This window comes from Trichechus manatus, unplaced genomic scaffold (genome assembly GCF_000243295.1).
Source record: "Trichechus manatus latirostris isolate Lorelei unplaced genomic scaffold, TriManLat1.0 scaffold00026, whole genome shotgun sequence".
Lineage (NCBI taxonomy): Eukaryota > Metazoa > Chordata > Mammalia > Sirenia > Trichechidae > Trichechus > Trichechus manatus.
Genome location: NW_004443962.1, coordinates 8,044,304 through 8,065,769, shown reverse-complemented (window position 1 = coordinate 8,065,769; position 21,466 = coordinate 8,044,304). Strand labels below are relative to the sequence as shown.

The window sequence follows — 21,466 nt, the reverse complement described above, 5'->3', positions numbered from 1 at the left end:
GGGCTGTTCTACTCTGTCCGATAGGTTTGCTGTGAGTCAGAACCAACTTGATGGCAATGGGTTTGGTTTTGGGTTTTCTTTTTTTTTTTTTTTTTGCCTAGTGAGTAGTAAGATTTCAAAAGGAAAGGAAGATGAGTGTTGGTGGTCTGGTTTGGAGGGAAGGAGAAGCAGAGGAATCAATTGTCTGCTTAAAAGTAAGGCAGCAAACAGAGAGAGAAAATATGAACTAGCAGAACACAACTATGCAGAAGGGACACCAAGCAAATGATCCAGGTGAGAGGGAATCATAGGATGAAACTCAGAGGGAAGACATTGTGAAGAAAGAAAAAGACATACGTTGGTGAAGTAGAAAATAGGACATTCAAGAACGTCATACGTAAATGCTAGGGTGGGAGAAGTTAAGTTTGAAGGAAAGAAGGTATTATGTCTATAACTAAAAGCCCATTTATTTCTTTCTAGATTCATTATGGCTGAACTACTCCAGACAGAAAAGGCTTATGTAAGGGACTTGCATGAGTGCATGGAGGTACGTCTTACAGTAATCAGTTCACAGCTGTTTCAGAAAGATGATGTCCTTGCCCTGACTCAAGTACTCCAAAAGAGTTCAGTGCTCTTTGTCTTCTCCCAGACAGTAACGAGTAAAAAAGCCAGCCAGAGAAAATCTTTCTCCCAAAGTCAACAGTAATTGCATGGGAGCTTAAAGTGCTGTTGAAAAGAAAGTTTAAACTTTTATCAGATGATGCCATACCCAGCCAAAAAAAAAAAAAAAAATTATATAAGACACTTCAATTCATAATAGAAAACCATGATACAATCTTTGAATTTAAATTGAGTCCAAAAATCTGCTGCTCCCCGTCCCACACACACACACACAAACACACGCACATTTAATAAATAACAAGAAGCAGTGTGGAGTTTTTGCCTTTAATCGGGTTTAGGATGTGAGTTTCCCTGCAACAGTTCAGGATAAGGGAATATTCAGGTTTTATTTCTTCCCACTCTGCTTATTCAGCATCTCACTGTGTAACCTTTTCATTCATCCCCCATCTTAGTCTTGCCCCACATGAGTCTCAAGACTGCTTGTTTCGTCTGTGTTTCGTGTGGCAGGCAGTACTTGCCAGTGAGGAAGCTGTTTCTGTCTTACAGACCTACCTTTGGGAAATGACCAGTGGAGTGGAGGAGATTCCCCCTGGGATCCTTAATAAAGAGCACATCATCTTTGGCAACATCCAGGAGATCTACGATTTTCATAACAAGTAGGTTGGTGGAAGGTGTCAGTGGAGCACGCAGAGGGCGATACAGGCAGTCTCGGGGTTACAGATGTCTGACTTAAGAACAACTGGGACTTGCCCTTTAATCTTATGCAAATTTGCCCTCACTTTGAAACTATTGAACCAACCCCTACTCGCAACAAATTCTTTATCACAGTCACCTTCACTTGCTCTACGTGCAGCTTTTAAATCATTGAAAAGCTTCAAGCTTTTTCTTGCACTAAAACCACCAAACCCACTGCTGACCTGTCAATTCAGACTCATAGCAGCCCTGTAGGACAGAGGAGAACTGCCCCATGGGGTTTCCAAGGTGGTAATCTTTACGGAAGCAGACTGCCACATCTTTCTTCTGTGGAGTGGCTGGGGGGTTCAACTGCCAACCTTTCAGTTAGCAGCCGAGCACTTAACCACTGCACCACCAGGGAACCTTTCTTGCACTGAAGTAAGGCTAATTAAGAGCCGTAAGCACCTGTTCCACCTTACCTACAAAATTGACTTAAAGATACAGTTAGGCACAGATCTCATTCGTAACCAGGGGACGGCCTGTATATACCAGACAACAGGGGTTCCCAACAAGTGGATCAAAACTGATTGGTAAATCTGACCTGGTAAATTTTCTAAGCCAGTTGCTGTCAGACTTATTTTTCCCTTGCCCCCCTTCCTCTGCAGTTGTCCCAAATCCATAATAGAGTAACAAACCAGGGATTCAGCAGTGTCCCTCCCCAATTCTTCCCCTCCCCAACTCTCCTCAAGGACCTAACTGGCAACATCCTCATCATCCCAATCAGAATGATTACCAGGCTTCAAAGAAATAAAAGTAGCTTCTCTTCATTAAAACTGGTGGGGAATCCTGACATTAGAATTCATCTGTGGCTAACCATTCTACCTTGTGGGCTTTTGATTTCAAATTCCATTAAGGTTTTCTTTCATCTTAAGTGTTTTCTACATCCCAAACTACCCTATAACTCCCATCCCCAATAAAAACACATAAATGAATAATCAGTCACAGGCTGTAGTAGAACCCATTTCTTAGCAGCTTATAAAAGGGAGAGCATCAATTGACCCTCTGTGTTTTCTTGAAATAGAATCAATGAGCCATAAAACCTTATAACTCATTTTGTCCCACTCCCAAGTTGATTTAAGAATCTTTTCCACAGCATACAAGACAGCATGTTCCGTTGTTAACAGAGGGTTAGCAAGAACATAGTTGCATAACCAACTGTCTTAATCATCTAGTGCTGCTGTAACAGAAATACCACAAGTGGATGACTTTAACAAAGAGAAATTTGCTTTCTCACAGTCTAGTAGGCTACAAGTCCAAATTCAGGTCGTCAGCTCCAGGGGAAGGCTTTCTCTGTCAGCGCTGGAGGAAGGTCCTTGTCATCAATCTTCCCCTGGACTAGGAGCTTCTCCGCACAGGAACCCTGGGTCCAAAGGATGCACTCTGCTCCCAGCAGTGCTTTCTTGATGGTTATATGGTCTCCAGCTCTCTGCTTGCTTCCTTTTCCTTTTCTCTCTTGTAAGATAAAAGGTAGTGTGGGCTACACCCCAGGAAAACTCCGTTTACATTGGATCAGGGATGTGACCTGAGCAAGGGTGTTACATCCCATGCTAATTCTCTTTAACCACAGGCAGAGATTATGATTTATAACACATAGGAAAATCACAAAATGGAGGACAATCACACAATACTGGGAATCATGGCCTAACCAAGTTGACACGTTTTTAGGGGACACAATTCAATCCATGGCACCAACCAACAGAAGTAACTTAGTTTCCAAAATACAAATAGAGGAAATCTCAAGGTGCGTGAATAATATTGGCATAAAGTCCTAGCTTTCTTTCAGGACCATGTTGCAGAGACGGATCAAGAGTTGGATGTTCAGTGTTATAGAATGCAATATAGAAGAAGAACTAGGGACAAGTGAGTCACGGCTTTTATTGAGTTAAGTAGTCATAGAGTTTGTGTAGTTTTTTAAATAGCTGAAAATCTACTTGAAAGTTACAAAATATAGTTCTTAGAAACGCTTTTTAAAAGTAAAATTAAACCATATAGAATGCTGGATTTGGTAGACAGAGGAGTAACTTTAAGAACACAGCTACCCAGGATATCTTACCTATTTGGAACATTGTAAAGAAACAAGAAGAGAATAAAAACTAGCCTCTGAGCAACCAAAAGATGTCACAAAGGTCAAGTTCTTACCTTTCTATAAAAGCACCTTTCCATCCTCCCTAAAAGCTGCTTTACCTCTTGGTTATATGGTTTCCAAGCCCTTAGTACTTCAGAAACAGCAAATAAGAATCAAGATCTTGAGCAAGTAGTTTGATACCAGCCACATAAAATAATACCAGACGGAAAAAAAAAAAGGAAGACAGAAACTGCCAAAAATAAAAAATAAAAAAGAACAAAAAGATCATAGTGATCCCAGCAGTACCTCCAATAAAAATTTTAAAAAAAGATCGTAGTGGTCAAGGGCTGCTCAGTATGCTCAGTATTGGTGCAAATAACCCTATATCATACTATAGGGCCCAGTGCAGCCACTGTATTATAGCATAGCATGATAATTGATATTAACAACCCTGAATCATTAGTATGTTCTACATTAAAAAGCAAGGACCTCTGTGATGCATTTAAAAGCTATTCAACAAAATAACAATAATGATATTTTAAATTATCAACAACTTAAGGGAACATCCTCCCAAAATTAAGCTGTGTATTAATTCCCCAAAGGTTCTAGGGGACTAATGCTTTATTGCACTTGTGTGCTTTCTACCTATGCCTTACAAATCTTGATCGATGGAGAAACAGAACACCCCTAAAATCTCTAATAAATAAGAGATGCAATGGCAGTTAAGCCAACTTTGAAAATGCGTGAACTGTGAACTCCATAAGAAATCATGTCTTTCACTGCATAGCCTAAAACTTAGTAAATATTTGTTGAAGGGGTCAATGAAAGAATGAACCAAACATAGTGTTACAATTTGCAGACTCGGGGATAATGCCATCCAAGTCATAATTTAGTCTTTTGTTTGTGAAAGTCTCAAGACAGGGAAAAACCAATGAGGTATGATTTTTTTTCCCATCACCACCAGAACTTTCTAGACCAGCAACATAATTGAATTTCTGAATGAAGGAGCCTCTTGGGAGTCTTAATGGGTGGGCCATACAATGGTCCTAATACCTGTTCGCTCTTCAGGAGTACTTCTCTGAAATGGCCACTTTTCAACCTAAAGAGTACCAGAAAGTTCTTTTTAATCCCAAATGTTGCCAAAGTTGTAATTAAGTACTGTCTAATAGAGAACCATACTCTTCTTTTTTTCTAGTGCATAGCTCAGGTTATCTGCTTATACTTTAAGTGATAGGAGGCGGAAAGGGGAAGAAGGAAGGGAGAAGGGAGAGGGAGATTGAGACTGGAACTTCCCAGATAACCTAATTAGCTGAATCACTTAGAAAACTGGAAATTAGCACCTAGAGCAAGGTTATGTGGTGAATATGTTAAGTATCTCAGCCAGTTAGTATTGATCTTTCAAATGGTGTCTCTTTGAAAAATGGCAACCAAGATTAGTGTGTAAGTGTGTGTGTGTTATCTGTCTCAAGGACCTCGGTTCCCCTAGGTACATATTTAATAAATTCCCAAGCACCGACGTTTCTGTAAAGATGAAGAATTCCATATGTATGATTTCATACTTGCAAGCAGTGGTTTTAACACAAATTGGAGGTTTAAATGGAATGATAGTTCTGCCCTCCACTCTCCCCATTTTTCCACCACATCTCTTTTCTACAGAACTAAATATAAAGATCATGAAATGTGCTTATCTACTGAAGAACTCGACTGTTTACTATTGCATTTTGCTAAGCATTCCAAGGCCAAGAGAATAGATTCCATAAATAGGCTTCCAAAACAGTAATGGGTTTGTTAATAGGGTTTCCTTACTTTGCCTAACCTACAAGGTGTAATTCATGGAAATCATTTGTTTTCAGTTTGCTTTGATTATTAGATGGGCAGCTTTGGTAAGGACAGCTGTTTTTTTTAAAATGCTCATCACCTGCAGTTAAATCTCAACTTCTTCCTTTTCAGTTACAAGTAGTCCCTGACTTACGACAGGGTTCTGTTCCCACGACTCTGTTGTAAGTGTGTTCTAATACAAGTCAAATACCTCATTATTTCTTTTTTTTTTTTTTTAGTTTTCATTATTACTGCCTTGTATTATCAGTATCTTTATAAATTCAATCTTTATTTGTCTTTGGGGGTTGGCATGAGAATGATAACATCAGCAAATTACTGTTGCATCAGTTCTGCAAAATTGTGTGTAGTACATATTACTAACGATAAGAAGTTCAAAAAAAATGGTTAGTCATAAGTGCAATTCGTCGAAAGTTGAATATGTCATAAATTGGGGACTACCTGTATTTGAGATAAGGTCATATGTGAGTCTAAACAATAGTGTGTTTCTAAAATCTCTATTGTCAGGGCTCAGAGAGGTCTTGCAGACCATCAAGTACAGCCCTCTCCATTTACAGGTAAGGAAACAGACCCAGAGAGAGGCTGGTGACTGCCCAAAGTATAACACTTCCCCTTAAATATCAGGCAGTAGATTCCAAGTGTTTCATCTCCCATTACATTGCTGTCTTCTCTTCCCTTTCCTTAATCCATTGACTCCCATCTGTGACTGGCAAATCTAGTAGGCTTGATTCACACCTAACGAGCTTCCATATTGAGCCCCAGTTTTGAGAAACATTTTAACCATTTCTTTACAGGTGTATCATTCAAGTCCCACACCTTTACAATAATTACCTGAAATAACTCAGTTTTCAGGTAACCAACTACTAGGGCTAGATGTCCCTCCTGCATACTCCCTTCCTCCAGGCCTGGCTGGAAGCTGTTAGATCTGGCTTTGGCCACTAGACACTGGACTCCCAAGCCTGGTGTTACTGGGCCCAAGGCTGAGGGAGCAGGGCCAAAGCCATATGGGACTGAGCTGGGAACACTGGCCAGGACAGGGCCAGCTACAATCAGTGGATGGCATGCAGCAGGAGGTGAAGATAAGGTGGGAGGGAAGAGGGGGAACTCATATGAGCAACTGAACCAGGGCCACATTTCAGTCATCTTCCCGGAGTTCCTTCTTTGGCCAGAACTGTGCTAATTTAGAGATGAAGCTGGTACCCAGTGATGAATCAAACCCAGGTTCTACCCTGAGTTCTGGAAATTAGTCCGATATCTGTGTTAAAGGAGGAGGTGAGGCACAAATGCAGTTCAATGGAGTGAAGAAATAGCCAGGTTTAGAAAGGCTTCCTGGAGAACAGGGCATCTGAGATGGAGTTAAAATAATGGGTAGAATTTTTACAGACAGTGATGGCTTCTTCCTTGGTGATGGAGAAAAGCTTGAACAAAGGCCCTCCCAGGGAAGAGAGGGGTGAAGTATAGCAAGGTGACCAAAGGACAAAATGGGGAAGAGTTTGTGAGTAAGACTCAACCCTGGGTCATGGGGATGGGGAGGGGTCCTGCTTTCACACTCCTGGTTAGGTTGTGTCTGCTGTGAGGCTGAGTGGGAAGAAGGAGGGAAGGTGGTGGGTGGGGGTAGTTTGAGTCAGAAATGGTAGGAGTGGGGGTGAAGTAATGGTCTAAAGTCCACAAAAGAAGGGAGAAGGTAGGAAAATGGGGTAAAATACCTAGAGGCTAAGTGAGAGAGAACAGTGAAGTGGGTAGATAATGAGGAGAAAGGAAGAGGTGGGGAGAGAGGGAAGGACGGAGGCAGGCAGAGAGAGAGAGAGACTTCAAAAGCCAGTCCCAAGATAAGGTGAGTTGATTGGTTGATTGAGGGACCTGGGCCCACAGCCTGAGCCTGCCATCCTACTGCAGACAGGAGACCAGGCAAGGTGGTAGTTTTCAAACATTATCATAAACCAAAGTAAGAAAAAGATTATATATTATGACCTTGTATTTGCATGCTTATCCCTGGGTGGTACAAACAATTAAGCCCTCCACCACTAAGTGAAATGTTGGTGGTTTGAACCCACTCAGAGGTGCCTTGGAAGAAAGACCTGGCAGTCTACTTCCAAAAGGTCATGGCCATTGAAAACCCTATGGAGCTCAGTTCTACTCTGCAACACACGGAGTCTCCATGAGTTGAAATTGACTCGACAGCAACTGATCTGTTTGATAGATAGATATAGATATTGATATCCTTATAAATATAATATATATATGCTCATATGTAATAGAGATATTACATTTTATGAACGAACACCCTCACTGTGTATGTTACACTCTCATATTTTGTGTTCTATTACATTTTTTTTTTTTAATGCTGGTTGCCACACACTGCATTGATTTTACGACCCACTGAAACACAGTGAGTTGATTCGCCACGACAGGGCGAGGACCTGGCTCCACCAGGTGGTGAAGAGCATGAGGTGCAGCTCCAGCCCATTGCAAGGCCACACCGCCAGGGCTTCTGCTGTCACTTCCTCCCCGTTGCCTCTCCTACCCCTTCCCAGCACACACACCTCTTGCATGTTGTATGTATACTGTATATATAAAACATATTATATATTATGACCTGATGTATACTCTTCTCCCCTTCAAATGCCTTTGGTATTAGTTTTATCCTGTGTACAGAACATCATAGAATTACTAAATGCAAAAGCCAGGAAGAAACCTTTAAAGATAATCTAATTCTACTCCCTTGTTTTATAAAAACTGGAACATAAACAAAGGTTTTTGATCTTCCCAAAACAATTTGTGGCACAGCCAGACTAACAACCAGGTCTTCCTAACCCTCTACTAAATCCTTGTTGTTAGGTGCCATTCAGTTGGTTCCGACTCACAGCAAACAAATGCAAAACAAAACGAAGTAGTGCCTGGTCCTGTGCCATCCTCACAATCGTTGCTATGTTTGAGCCCATTGTTGCAGCCGCTGTGTCAGTCCATCTCACTGAGGCCTTGCTTTTTTTTTGCTGACCTCCTACTTTATCAAGCAAGGGACTGGTCCCTTCTGATAACACGTCCAAAGTACATGAGACAAAGTTTTGCCATCGTTGCTTCTAAGGAACATTCTGGCTGTAATTCTTCCAAGACAGACTTGTTCTTTCTTCTGGCAGTCCCTGGTACATTCAATATTCTTTAAACCCATTGCCATCAAGTCAATTGCAACTCATATCGACCCTATTACCAACACCATAATTCAAAGGAATCAGTTCTTATTTGGTCTTCCTTATTCGTTGTCCAGCTTTTGCAATGCATATGTTTAATCGTTTGTTTAATATTTGAGTGCTAAGGAACCAGGAGGGGAGCACGTGTTGTGATTTTTTCTTTAAGCCCTAAAACCACACTGGAAGGAATAGCTACTGGCCTTACAGAACTCATCAGAAGGCCCTGTAAAATTGAGTTATAGTTTTTGTTGTTACTTGTTTTTTCAGTAAGCTGTCAACATTGCTGCTGATTATACATATTGAGGAATACCTAAAACAAAAGAAATTAAAAAATTTTGATTTGGATATGCCAAAATAATGTTAATTATAGTTGTATACACTAACTTAAGAGCTCGGCTGCTAATCAAAAGGTCGGCAGTCCAAATCCACCAGCCACTCCTTGGAAACCCTGTGTGGCAGTTCTATTCTGTCCTATAGGGTCACCATGAGTTGGAACAGACTCGATGGCAGTGGGTTTGTTTTTTTTTTAATACTCTAATGGCTGAGTATCCATGACTCCTTGCCAAGCAGGACACGAATGGATATGAATAATATTAAATGCAAGATTAATTTTTATATTTTATTTTAGCATAAGACTTAGTTTATATCTATGGCGAAAATTTTTGATCCATCTGATCACATAAATTAAAGAAAATTAGGAAATATTGGCAAAACATAGTCAACAAGTAGCACCACAGGGAGGTGAACTTTGCTGCTTTGGGGTTGGAGGCTGAGGGTAGAGAATAAGCTGAGTGGGATCCAGTCCTGGCACACCTTTCTTGGCATCTCTAACTGACACTTCTGGTTGGAAATGAGGGGACAGAGCCAGGCGATTCTCATGGCTCAGCCAGGTGACCTAACTGTGCTGAAACTGTTCTGTGCATAATCTGGTACCTTCCCCTCAGTGCATATGAATCTTCATTGGTTTAATATCTGCTCTCATATGTTAACCAGCTGCCTTAGCCCTGCAGTCTACAGCCTCCTATGCTCAGGCTGTGAATCTGTCTGGTCATTAATGAATTCTTTAGAAATGATCTATGGTTCACTTGTGTGAAAGCAGTCACCCAGCCCTACTTCAAGAAGGAAGCAACATCCTGGACTTCTGGCAGATAAGATAGCCTGGTACCTTTGTCCCCACCCCACCTCCAGCTTAATTTTTTGTTTATCCTCTCCATTGTCTCTATTTTCCCCCTTGCAACAGCTCCTCTACCTCCACCCACTACCTGCCACCTCCAGCATTCCACACAGTTATCAGATATTCCTCTTTAGATGCAGACTACACACTTGATGTAAAGATTTGGGCAAAGTTGTGAACCCCTCAATTAAGGACACACTTTCTCAGAAGCAGTGAGGCTATAGAACCAATCTACCTTCAGAGAGACTAACAAAATGACAGGGTGCATTTGGAACGGTGCTGTTTCTGTAAGACATCATGACAAACCTCAGAAAGCTATCCTATCAATAAGCGCTAAAGGTTTTATTTCCCAGGATTCCACACAAAGCTAGAGGGAAGCATTTCCCTCATAAAGTAGCTGCATAATGTACTGGGTCATAATAATTTAATGAGTGATGACATTGCATAGATCTTTACATTTCTTTAAGAGCTTTATTTGTTTCTGAATAAACTCCAGACATTCACACCATCCGGTGCTTAAACTACCTGCCTTGTTCATTCTTCCAGGATTTATCAGGTGTAATTATTGAAGTGGTGAGGGCCAAATGTTGCTGTAGATTAGTGGAGGTGGACTGTGCCATCATTTGTGGAAGGTGTTGTGAGCTACCCTGCTTTAATTTAAACTCATCATATCCATTTGAAACAGAATGATATTGATCAGACTTAACATCATCTGTCTTTATAAGCTTAAAATTAAAAAACAACATAGAGTTTAATAGTGACACTTATCTTCAGCAGTTACATTGAGATGGCAGTGAACATCTGACTCAAACTTATGAATTGGTACTTCAGCACAAGCTACAATTTTTTTTGTGTTTTAATTCTTAGCTTTTCTCTCTCTCTCTCTCTCTCTATTGAATCACATAGAATCCATGTAGGATCTACCAGCTGAAAACCCACTGGAATCTAATGCTAATATGTGCACTGGCTGCGCTAGAATTACCTAGGAAACTTTTCTTAAAAATACAGATGCTCAGTTCCTACCCCCAGAGGGTGATGCACAGCCAAAGGTGGGGACAACTAGCTAGGGTTCCCCAAGAATGTTCTTTAGAACAAAGTCTGATACTCACTCCCAAAGTGTTCCGTGCACAAAGAAGTTTGGGAAGCACTGCATACTATATCTGTTTCAGAGATTTATAACGTATATCATCATGTTATAGGATTTTGGAAGTCCTAGAGTAAAGAAACCAGCTTCGCCCACCATTTCCCAAACTTAAATGATTATGACCTTGGAATCCAATTTTTGCATAACCCCTAAGATTTTCTCAGATGTGGCTTAGGGAAAGATAACTACTATTTTTTCAGCAGGGGGTGATGGGGAGCAGTCCCTTAGATATAAGTTTCCAGGAGTGGGGAAGAATGTGAGATATTTCTGTTTATCAAAGAGCGTATGAGTTTATAAAGATTGAGAAACACTGATCATGAAGAACTGTGTTTATTAAGTTGCTACTATGTGCCGGGCACTTGGTTGGGTTCTTTACCTACGTGAGTTTACTAAATTCTCACAACAGTCCTGCGAGGTCGTCATTTCAAGATGAGGCAAATGAGGCTATGGAAGACCACTTTTGTGACAGAGCATGAACTCTGATCCTTTAATTTGTGCTTGTTTGTGGAAGGAAAGGAAAGTGACACATGGGATCAGTGGAAGGGTGGGCTAATGGAGGTGATGTTAAACCCTCCATTTTACAGAAAGGCATTTGTTATAGAAACAACATTCTATGCATTTACTTCATTTGATAGAGCTTTCATTTCTTGAGGCTTTTCAAACTGAACATCTTCCCATAGGTTTTTGGTAGCTACTGAAAAGTCAGGATGTTACTCTACTTAAATTTCCAGGACTTTTAATATGAGATTGCCAGCACTGTCTTTGGCATCTGGATCAGTGATCAATTCTTTGGTCATAATTTCCACTCTTTGCTTAAAATTAACAAGGTAATTAACATTTACCTTGGGTCATAGGACAAGGAAAGAGAGAAACTCCCTCAAGTCATCATGGGTGTCCTTGCAACTTATAAAAATACAATTTTATATCCTACGTGGAGTGTGGTGATCCAGGCTATTTTGTCATTTCTTTGGCCACCCTTAAAAGATGAAGACCTCATACCATGGTGTCAGAGTTCAGGGACTAGAGTCAGAACAATAATGCTCACATGAATAAAGAGATCTGAGAGTGGGAAGTGGAAGTTTCCTACAGGCCAAGAGCTTTTATCCTCGGCACAGGGGCCTCCGGAGTCTCCACTTGCTCTTTCTTTGCTGTTCAAGTTCTCTCTTCCTCTTAGGTCCTCACAGCTCTCCTTTCTCTAAAACACTTCGTCATCTTCCACCAGCCTTTGTCCCAGAATGTCAGATTCTCTTTCCTAAAATGACAAGCCATCCCCCTCCATCACAGCTCAGGGCTGGATTTCCGCTCCGTGTCTCCACTGACATTTATATTGAAGCCAGAATGAGAAATGACCATGTAAAGAACATCTCAACACCTTCCGGGAAGCTACTTCTGAAGACATCGCACATTACATTATTTAGTGTTCCTTGTGAGAAAGAGCTACATGGTATATGTCTTTAAGTATTCAGTTCCAGAAAGAAAAAAAGAAAAAACTATATCTTGACCCCATTGCCGTCGAGTCGATTCCGACTCATAGCAACCCTAAAGGACAGAGTAGAACTGTCCCATAGGATTTCCACGGAGCGGCTGGTGGATTTGAACTGCTGACCTTTTGGTTAGCAGCCAAGCTCTTAACCACTATGCCACCAGGGCTGCAAACACTTATATACGTATATATGTATACATAAGGTGATGAGCCAGATTGCTTCTCTTTGCAACAAAAAATTATGCTTCCCTTTTGTCCTTGAACAAAGTTTGAACCTAAATTATAGCATTATATAATTTTTTTCCTATTTCTATTTTAGAATTCACCTGCAATCCTTTTAAAGGTAGCGGTAAATTATGATAATTAATTGATTTTGAGGACTATATATTTGCATTTCTAAAGCCCAATTTGCGTTATACTTACTCAGGATATTCTAAAATTCACACGTTAGGGTAAGATGATTATCTCCAAATGAGTCTTGCTAGAGTCCCACAATTTTTTTTAAATGACTTTTTTCTTATTACTAAAGTAATGCCCATTTATCATAGAAAATTTTTAAATTGCAAATGAACACAAAAGAATAAAAATCATCTATGATCCCACTATTCATTGTTAGCGTTTTGGCTTCCCAGTATGACTTTTCAAATATATGTAATGGCATATATATATTTAAAAACCAAGAGCATCCTCTGTGTCATTGAAGAAGGAACACATGCATGCATCCTATAACCCATTATAAGATACTGCCAGAATGTTTGGACAGTAGGAGCCAGGTGGAGTAAATCAAATCAACAAAATTTTGTTTTCCAGTGGTAGAGATAAGTAGGGGAGTAATTTAGAACTGCTTTCTATATTTTAATCATTGAAGGTATTACATTTGCATAATTTTAAAATCAAAACTATTTAGAAAATTATTCATTGAGAAGTCTCAGTGCACCACTGTCTTCATGTGTTCATCCACCTGTTTCTTCACCTGGTTCCCTACAGTAATGACTTTTATTAGTTTCTTGGGTTGGATAATGTAATTCTCTACTTATACAAAAAGTAGCGTTCTTCTCTACCTTGCTTTTTTCACCTAACCTCCTGGAGATCTGCTGTATCAAAACACAGAAAGCTTTGTCTCTTTTTTTGTGGCAGCTAATAGTATTCCATTCTGTGGATGTACCATAGTTTTAATACTCTGTCCTCTACAGATCATCTTTTTTATTATAATGAGTACTTTTGTATATCTGTCATCTTATACATGTACGGATATAACTATAGGAAATTTCCAGAATTATAATTGCAGAGTCAAAAGATAAAATACATTTGTGATTTTGATTTTGTCAGATTGCGCTTCCTAGGGATTTACACTAGTTTGCATTTCCATATGTGTTTCCCCGCAGCCACGCCCTTATTTTTTATTTGAAAAATGTTGTGCTGTAATTTGAAAGCAAATTCCATTCTAATGATGTTAGCTTTTTAGAATTTATATTCCCTGAGCCCAAACCAACTCTTTGTTTACCATATTAATTTGAAGTCAGTGTAGTTAACTATTATTTATTAACATGAAAAGGAGCAATGGTGCAGATGTCCACACTGCCAAATAATACAATAGTAATTTAATTCAACTTTGGAATATATTGTGATGTTTCCTCCACCACTAAATTTTCTTAACTAGTGATATCTGCATTAGAAAAACATTAAATTGAACTTACATTTTTAGCACAAACTGGCTATTGGTGGATGAAGGAGCCAAGAATTAGAAGGAGGTCAGTGTAGGATTCAAAATGTTCCTACTTTACCTCTGGGATTATGGATCTATTTTATTTTGTTCTTTTCAATACCTCTGTTTTTTAAAAAAACAATTTTTAAAGGTGCTCAGATGACATGTGTAATAAAAATAGACCCATAGTCACTGATAAAATGAAAGGCCCAATACAAGCATAATAATATTTCATTATTTATTTTCATCCCAAGATGTGTGAACTCCTGAGGGAAACAATATTATTTTAAGTAGCACTAATTAATCTATTAACATAAGTTCTAATGAAATTAGCTTTAACATATTAAAAGCTACACCTCACCATGTGTCACTTAGAGAGTGGAGAAGTCCCGTGTCAATAACTGAATAGTTGATAGTGTAGTTGTGTTGGCATTGGTATCACCCTCTGAGGGCTTGAGCTCTACAGAAGTATCTGATTCAGCCTTTCTGTCTCCTTGCAGCATCTTCCTCAAAGAGCTGGAGAAGTACGAGCAGCTGCCTGAGGATGTGGGACACTGCTTTGTTACCTGGGTAACCAACAGAAATCCTTCTCCCTCTGTTCTATGCTCTCCAAGAGTGCCAGTGGCACCATAGATGCCATCTATTCCGTGCCAAACCTGAGGATTGGTTTCACTGCCAATCTAACATCAGGCTCAGGGGCTGTGGAGACTGGCTGTGAGTGGACTAGAGAGAAGCAGTCCATCCCCAAGGAACAGAGGCCTCCTTGGGAAAATGTCATGGTGTCCAAGCTCCATCTTAAGCTCTCTAAGAACTTCCTAAACTTCTAAGATCAGGAGAGTGGAACAAGACCACCCATCCTTGGCAAAGGAACTACACCAGCTGCATCCATGAGTTCTTTTTATAGGATGTGGATTAGGGAATTAGAACATTAGGAAACTAACTATTGGTTACATTTTCTTCCTTAATTGCAAAGAACAGACTCATTGGGTATCCATTCCAATTCTGTCCTACAAGATGAGTGTCTAGTCATCCTCTTTCTTGATGTCATTGTCATGGACCAAGTAAATGAACTGAATCTACCAGGTTCTAATTATATAAATTGAAACATCAGTCGCCATTAACATCTCCACTCCACATTACTCTGAGCTCAGGCTCAGAATATCCCAGAAAAGTCCACTTAGGACACTAAATGAAGTCAACATGAAAATCCTTCCCTAGCATCAGGACTTACAATATTTAATGATTTTCTGATTATAACTGCTATTAAGAATGGGCCAATTACATTTTGAAATGTCTTCATGATTCAGAGAGTTTACGTTCTCAACAGCCCTATGGAGTGGGCAGGGCTATGATTATGTTTTAGATTTTAAAGATGAATACATTTCAGATTAAATAGGTTGACTAGTCTGCTGACACATAATAAATAATATCACAGCCCATCCCACAGTTTAAGACCTGACTCCCAGACAAGCATTCTTTTAATGAGATCCTGATGTTTGCTTCCTGGCATACTCTCATCTCTTCAGGAAGCCTCAGACTTCCATCTTAGTTTGTTCTAATACATTTTATACCTCTAAATACATGAGCCCATGCACAGTTCACATTAATGCTGATAAAAAAAATTATGATCCCTTGCAAAGTCACAGTAGAGAAAAGCAAGGTAGACCATTAAATAAAGGGATTTTTTTTTTTTTTGGCATTTTGTTTCATACAGTTTGTGGATTTGCTTTACAATCAACCATCAGTATGATTTATCATCATCTCTTAGGGATGATGAGTACCTCCTAGGTAGTATAACCAAACCATACCCCTTGCCATCAAGTCAATTCTGACTCATAGCAACCCTGTAGGACAGAGTACAACTGCCCCACTGGGTTTCCAAGGCTGTAATCTTTACAGAAGCAGACTGCCACATCTTGCTACCGTGGAGTGGCTGGAGGGTTCAAACAGCTGACCTTTCACCCTTAAAATTAGTTTCAGAAAATCTTTGGTGATTGCATGAAATATTCACCTTTTGCCAAGAATAATCCTAAGGTAACCTTCTTAAGTCTCCTAATCTTAATATATGTGTGTACTGGAGGAGTAAAGGGTAGAAAATGTTGTTTGTAATGTATTGAAAGGCAGTGTTTAAGACCATGCAGAGACTGACATCAGATTGCCTGGGCTCTACCACTTTCTAACTGTGAGAATTTAAAGTCACTTCACCAGTCCATGCTATAGGTTCCTCATTTGAGAATGGTGATAGTAATAGAACTCAGCACATCGGATTCTTGTGGGGATCCGATGAGTGTAAGTAAATATACGTAGGCACTTAAAACAGTGCTGGCATAAGTGAAAGCTGTTCTGATGAGCACATACCTAGACTTCTCTCTCAGAAGAGGACGTTCTGACTGCTCTGTAGACACCGACATAGGCAGCAGTTCACCAATGGGAAAGCACTTGATGGCCAAATGACACACACCTTACCCAGTGGGAGGTGTGTGTAGCACTAACTCAGAAGTCAGAAATAAGAAATGAATTTTCACCTAGCCATAAGGGGCCCTGGTGGCACGGTGGTTAAGCATTTGGCTGCTAATTAAAGGTCAGCAGTTTGAATCCACCAGCCACTGCTTGGAAACCCTATGGGGCAGTTCTACTCTTTCCTATATGGTCGCTCTGAGCTGGAATTGACTCGACAGCAATGGATTTGGCTTGGTATAAGGTTCTTGACTTGAAGTAATAATCTGGATAGGAATCATTGTTCAGACTCTGCCCTAAGGGGTTACTTGCTTTTCTTGTCCTCCCATCATCACTGCTGGGAAGTTGGGGATATGGTGGCATAGCCAGTCGCCTGGAGACGAAACTACTCTCAGTGGAGACATTTGGAGTACAAGTAGATCTCCCTCGGAGATCATGCTTGATTTTCATTCCTTGAGTTTTCCTTTTGAGCAAATACTGTCGTTTTTCAAGATAGGGAGCAATTATAGGTGATCCAAAAGAGGGAATAATCTCTAAATAAATTCTGTCCAACTTCAGAGTATATTATATGTGAGTTGGTTTTTCTAATTCTTTCTAGCACAACCAAACTAAAACCAAACCCTCTGCTATTGAGTCAATTCTGACTCGTAGTGACCATACAGGACAGGGTAGAATTGCCCCATAGGGTTTCCAAGCAGTGGCTGGTAGATTCAAACTGCCAACCTTTTGGTGAGCAGCTGAGCTGTTACCCACTACACACCAGGGCTCCTTTCTAACACAGGCTAGTATTTAAAAAAGTTCACTTTTTGACCAGCTTTCTCCACGTGCTGATAGGGAAAAAGTTTCCCGAAGTATGTGAGGGAAGAGTGGGTAGAATGACCATGGGACATTTGCCGCAGATAATCCAGGCACCAACATCTGAGGGTTTAACTGCACAGCCCTTGCTTAGCCCATCAGGCACAGTGGACCGAAGGGAGCAACTAATGGATGTTTATCTGTTACTGTCTTTGTTCTTTTTAGGCAGACAAATTTCAGATGTATGTCACCTACTGTAAAAACAAGCCTGATTCCAACCAGCTGATCCTGGAGCACGCAGGCACCTTCTTTGATGTAAGCTGTGTTTTCCCATTCTTGAGCAGTTAAGGAGCCAATGGAAATGCTTCTCTCCTTTGGGATGATGAATGTTTAGCTATCCTTTGTTCTTCGTTTTTCTTTATGGCCCACTGAAAACCTGTTCCTCATGGATAAAGTATGGCAAAAAACAGAAACAGTGTTTATGCCCCGTGTCTTACCCGAGCCCATCTCAAGTGCTGTGATTTTGGCTAAGGCAAATTTGTCTTCCTGCCTCAACACCAAACCTAGCTAGCCATAAATCTCATATGGAGAGAGACCGATTATGATGCAACTCCTGATTAAGATGTTCTACTTCTTCCTCATACACAGCTCTCTCAACTGTAGTGGTTCTCAAATGGTGGTCCCCAGACCAAGAGCATCAGCATCACCTGAGAACTTATTAGAAATACAGATTATCAGACCTCCCTTCAGCTCTGTTGAACCAGAGCCCAACAATCTAAGTTGGAACAAGCCTTCCAGGTGACTCTGGTGCACACTCAAGTTTGAGAACCACTACCTTAATGAAATCTTTTTCAACCTTGGCTGCACATTGGAATCACCTGAGAAGCTTTGAAAACTACTGATTCCTGAGTCCCACTCCTGAGATTCTGATGTGATTGGCCTGGGTTTTGGAATTTTTTAACGTTCCCCTGGTGGGTGTACTGTGCAGCCAGGGTTGAGCACTTCTGCGGTAACAGAAGCCAAGAGCAGAGTGAATGCTGACATGCCTCCACAGATCCTTGGGTTTTGAATGAGGACACAGTGCTGTTGGGAAATAGTGGTAATAAATCTATTTAATGCTGGAGTAGCCTATTGGCCATAATGTGGACATAATCCAATAGGTCACTGAGGATGCAAAGTATGATCAAGAGGCAGAGAAGAAATGAGGAAAACGCCAGACCCAGTGAGAGACAGACTGTAAAAGTGATGGCTACTCTGGTAGTCAGATCAGAAATGACAGAAACTTGAAATTCAGAACTTTTTAAATGTAGGGGTTCTTGTCTGCCTCTTAGGCTGTCTTTCTGCCTAGCTGTCCTCTTTCCTTTCATAAACACGTGAATGTCCCCATGCCTCAACACCAAACCTATTGAGACAGTGTGGTAGGCCCCCTAGGGAACCCAAAGGCATGTAAACATGGTTTCCGTGAACCATCTCTGAGCCTGACATTACCGTTAGCAGAAATAATTCTACAAACATCTTGTTGCTCAGTGAAGGAATAACATTTGAATGGGAGAAAGCCGGAATGAGGAAAAAAATACATGATTTTTAAAAGAGTGGAATATTAAAATGGAAATGGCCCTATGAGTTCCAAACTGAAATTTCTGGGGTTATATAGAACCCAAGAAAAAGGCTTCTCTAATCTGTTATCAGAATTTATTGGATATCATATTAGATGCTCTATACCACCATTATCTTTTATTGATAACATATGTCCCTTATGATGTTCCTGGTTGATTATTTAGCAGCAGTATCCAGAAGGGTCTTCCGGAAGTTTTAAATGCACTGTGCCCTGTCTTCCACTTTGCCCTCCCCTGAACATACACATCCAGTGCTCTGACCATGCCCTAGACTCTTCTGCTTCCTTATCTTTGCTCACCTGTTCTCCCTGTACGATGGATTGCCCCCCTACACACATACGCACATACGCACTCAGTCTTCAAAATTCTGTCTGCCCTTCAAAGGTCAAATGCTGCTTCCTGCATGAATGCTTTCCTTTCTCTGGGTGTGCATTGTACTTTGTATCTGTTGTAGCATTTGTAACCATTTGCCTCTTGGCAGGTTAACAATGTACTTTTCTATTACACACAACTCTGTCTACCTCAGAGCCCTTGAGGACTTGTGGTATGCCTGGTTCATATTTATACACATCACAGTGCCTGACATTACCTGCATTTTCATTTCGTCCTACTCTCCTCACATTCCCGTTTCTAGCCAGTTTCCAGACTTTGACTGATAAGTCAGATATTCCCCCAAATTCCCCACCCCCCACATAAGGCCTGGTGAGTCCCTATATTGGTGGTAAGGCCAATGGCAGCCAGAAAACCCATCCAGTGGGCATCAATCGAGCTGGCTGTAGAGGTGGGGAAGGTGAGCAGTATACTCATTGTTACTGATTGTTCCCAAAGCTTCCCAGAGAACCTAATCTTTATAGCTTATTTCCATTCCATCAGGAGGGTTTTCCTAAGTTCTACACTTAGGAACCAACTTCTTTAGGCCTTCACTTTATAAAGGCCTTCATTTTATAAAAGAGATAAATCCTTAATAAAGGCATTCTCTTATTATTCATTATTGTAAAAATAACACAGAAAATTGAATTCCCAGAAAAGCCCGCACATTCACATGATCCAGAATATTTTACCCTAAATGTGAGAACAATATGGCTGCGATGTCCGTTGTCCTGTTGGTTACTCAGCCTACCCTAGCTACTGGGAGCAGCCCCTTCCTCACTGCTGCCTATGCCGCCTTCCTGGAGCTGGAGGTCTTCCCAGAGGGAAGAGTGTCAAAGGCGCGTTGTGGGCTGTGCTCTCTTGCTAAAGCCTCCAAATAAACTCACCAAGTTCATTTGCCCAAGAGTCGTTTTGCCCATCACCGTTGAGCAAGCCCTGCTGTAACTACATACCTCTGGAGAGGAGGCGAGTGGGTGAGAAAATCACTACTTTCTGGGGGAACTGGGGGGAAGCGGAGTAATTTTTATTATTATTCCCTCTCCTTCACCCCCAACTGCATAGCCCCATAGCAAGTCCTATGTAGTCTAACTTTAACATGTTTCTTGTTTTCTTCCCAACTCTTGGTTCTTACTAAGTCCAGCTTAGGACAAGCTCCTGTGTTTGACACCTGGAGTTTTTTTGTTGTTGTTGTTTGTTTTTTTAATAACAGCTTTATTGAGCTGTAGTTCACATACCATACAAATCACCCGTTTACAGTGTACAGTTTAATGGTTTTTAGTGTATTCACAGAGTTGTGTGGCCATCACCACAGTCAATTTTAGAACCTTTTCATCACCTCAGAAAGCAAGTGTGTACCCTTTAGCTATTAACCCCCTGACCCTTCATCTCCCCTAGCCCTAAGTAACCGCTAACCTACTTTCTGTCTCTCTAGATTTCCCTATTCTGGACATTTCATAATAATAGAATCATATAACATGTGGCTTCATTCACTCAGCATAATGTTCTCAAGATTCATCCATGTTGTAGCATGTTATCAGTACTTCATTCCTTTTTATGGCCAAATAATATTTCATTGTATGACTATACCGCGTTTTGTTTGTCCACTCATCAGTTGATGCGCATTTGGGTTGTTTCCACCTTTGACTTTTATTAATAACACTGCTATAAGCATAGTGTACAAGTCTTTGCATGGACATATGTTTTCATTTCTCTTGGTATATATCTAGGAGTGGAACTGGTATAAACATATGGTAACTCCGTGTATATACACCCGGACATTGCAATAACCTCCTAATTGGTCTCTCTTTCTCTGTTCCCTCAACATCTACCTCCTATGTTGCTTATTAGGCCTACATTATTCTTTCTGAAACATTGCTTTCACCATGTGTTTCTTCTGTTTAAGATCTATAATACTTTACCATTGAGAAACTCACCATCAAATCCTAACTCCATTTTTCTAGTTCAATCCCATCAATGACCTAACTATATCATGCTTATCTGACTGTATTTTTCACTTCTTCTAGAATCCAGGTGTGTGTCCTCTGTACCACTCAGGCATGGTCCTCTTTATCCTCTAAACATACAGTGATTAACTTCAATGTTTATATTTTGTTTTTAATGTTCTCCCTGTAGAGTGCCATTTCTCCAACTTTCCACTTCACCAAACCCCACCTATCCTCTAAGCCCCAGCTGAAGACTTTATCTGTACTAAACCGTCTCTGACCACTCCTGGTCCCAGTGGTCTCTTTCTCTGTAGCAACCCTCGTCGTCCTTGGTTGTTCTCTATTTTATGTTTGAG

At 40.5% G+C, this 21,466-nt stretch overlaps 1 protein-coding gene across 1 annotated transcript in view; it reads left to right on the top strand.

Moving 5' to 3' along the window:
- KALRN (kalirin RhoGEF kinase) overlaps nucleotides 1–21,466 on the top strand; it is a 789,193-nt gene that overhangs the window by 523,424 nt on the left and 244,303 nt on the right. The window contains exons 24-27 of the mRNA XM_023728788.1: nucleotides 460–526; nucleotides 1,147–1,256; nucleotides 14,431–14,500; nucleotides 17,408–17,497. Of these exons, the coding sequence (XP_023584556.1) occupies nucleotides 460–526; nucleotides 1,147–1,256; nucleotides 14,431–14,500; nucleotides 17,408–17,497 (337 nt within the window). The remainder of the gene's footprint in view (nucleotides 1–459; nucleotides 527–1,146; nucleotides 1,257–14,430; nucleotides 14,501–17,407; nucleotides 17,498–21,466) is intronic.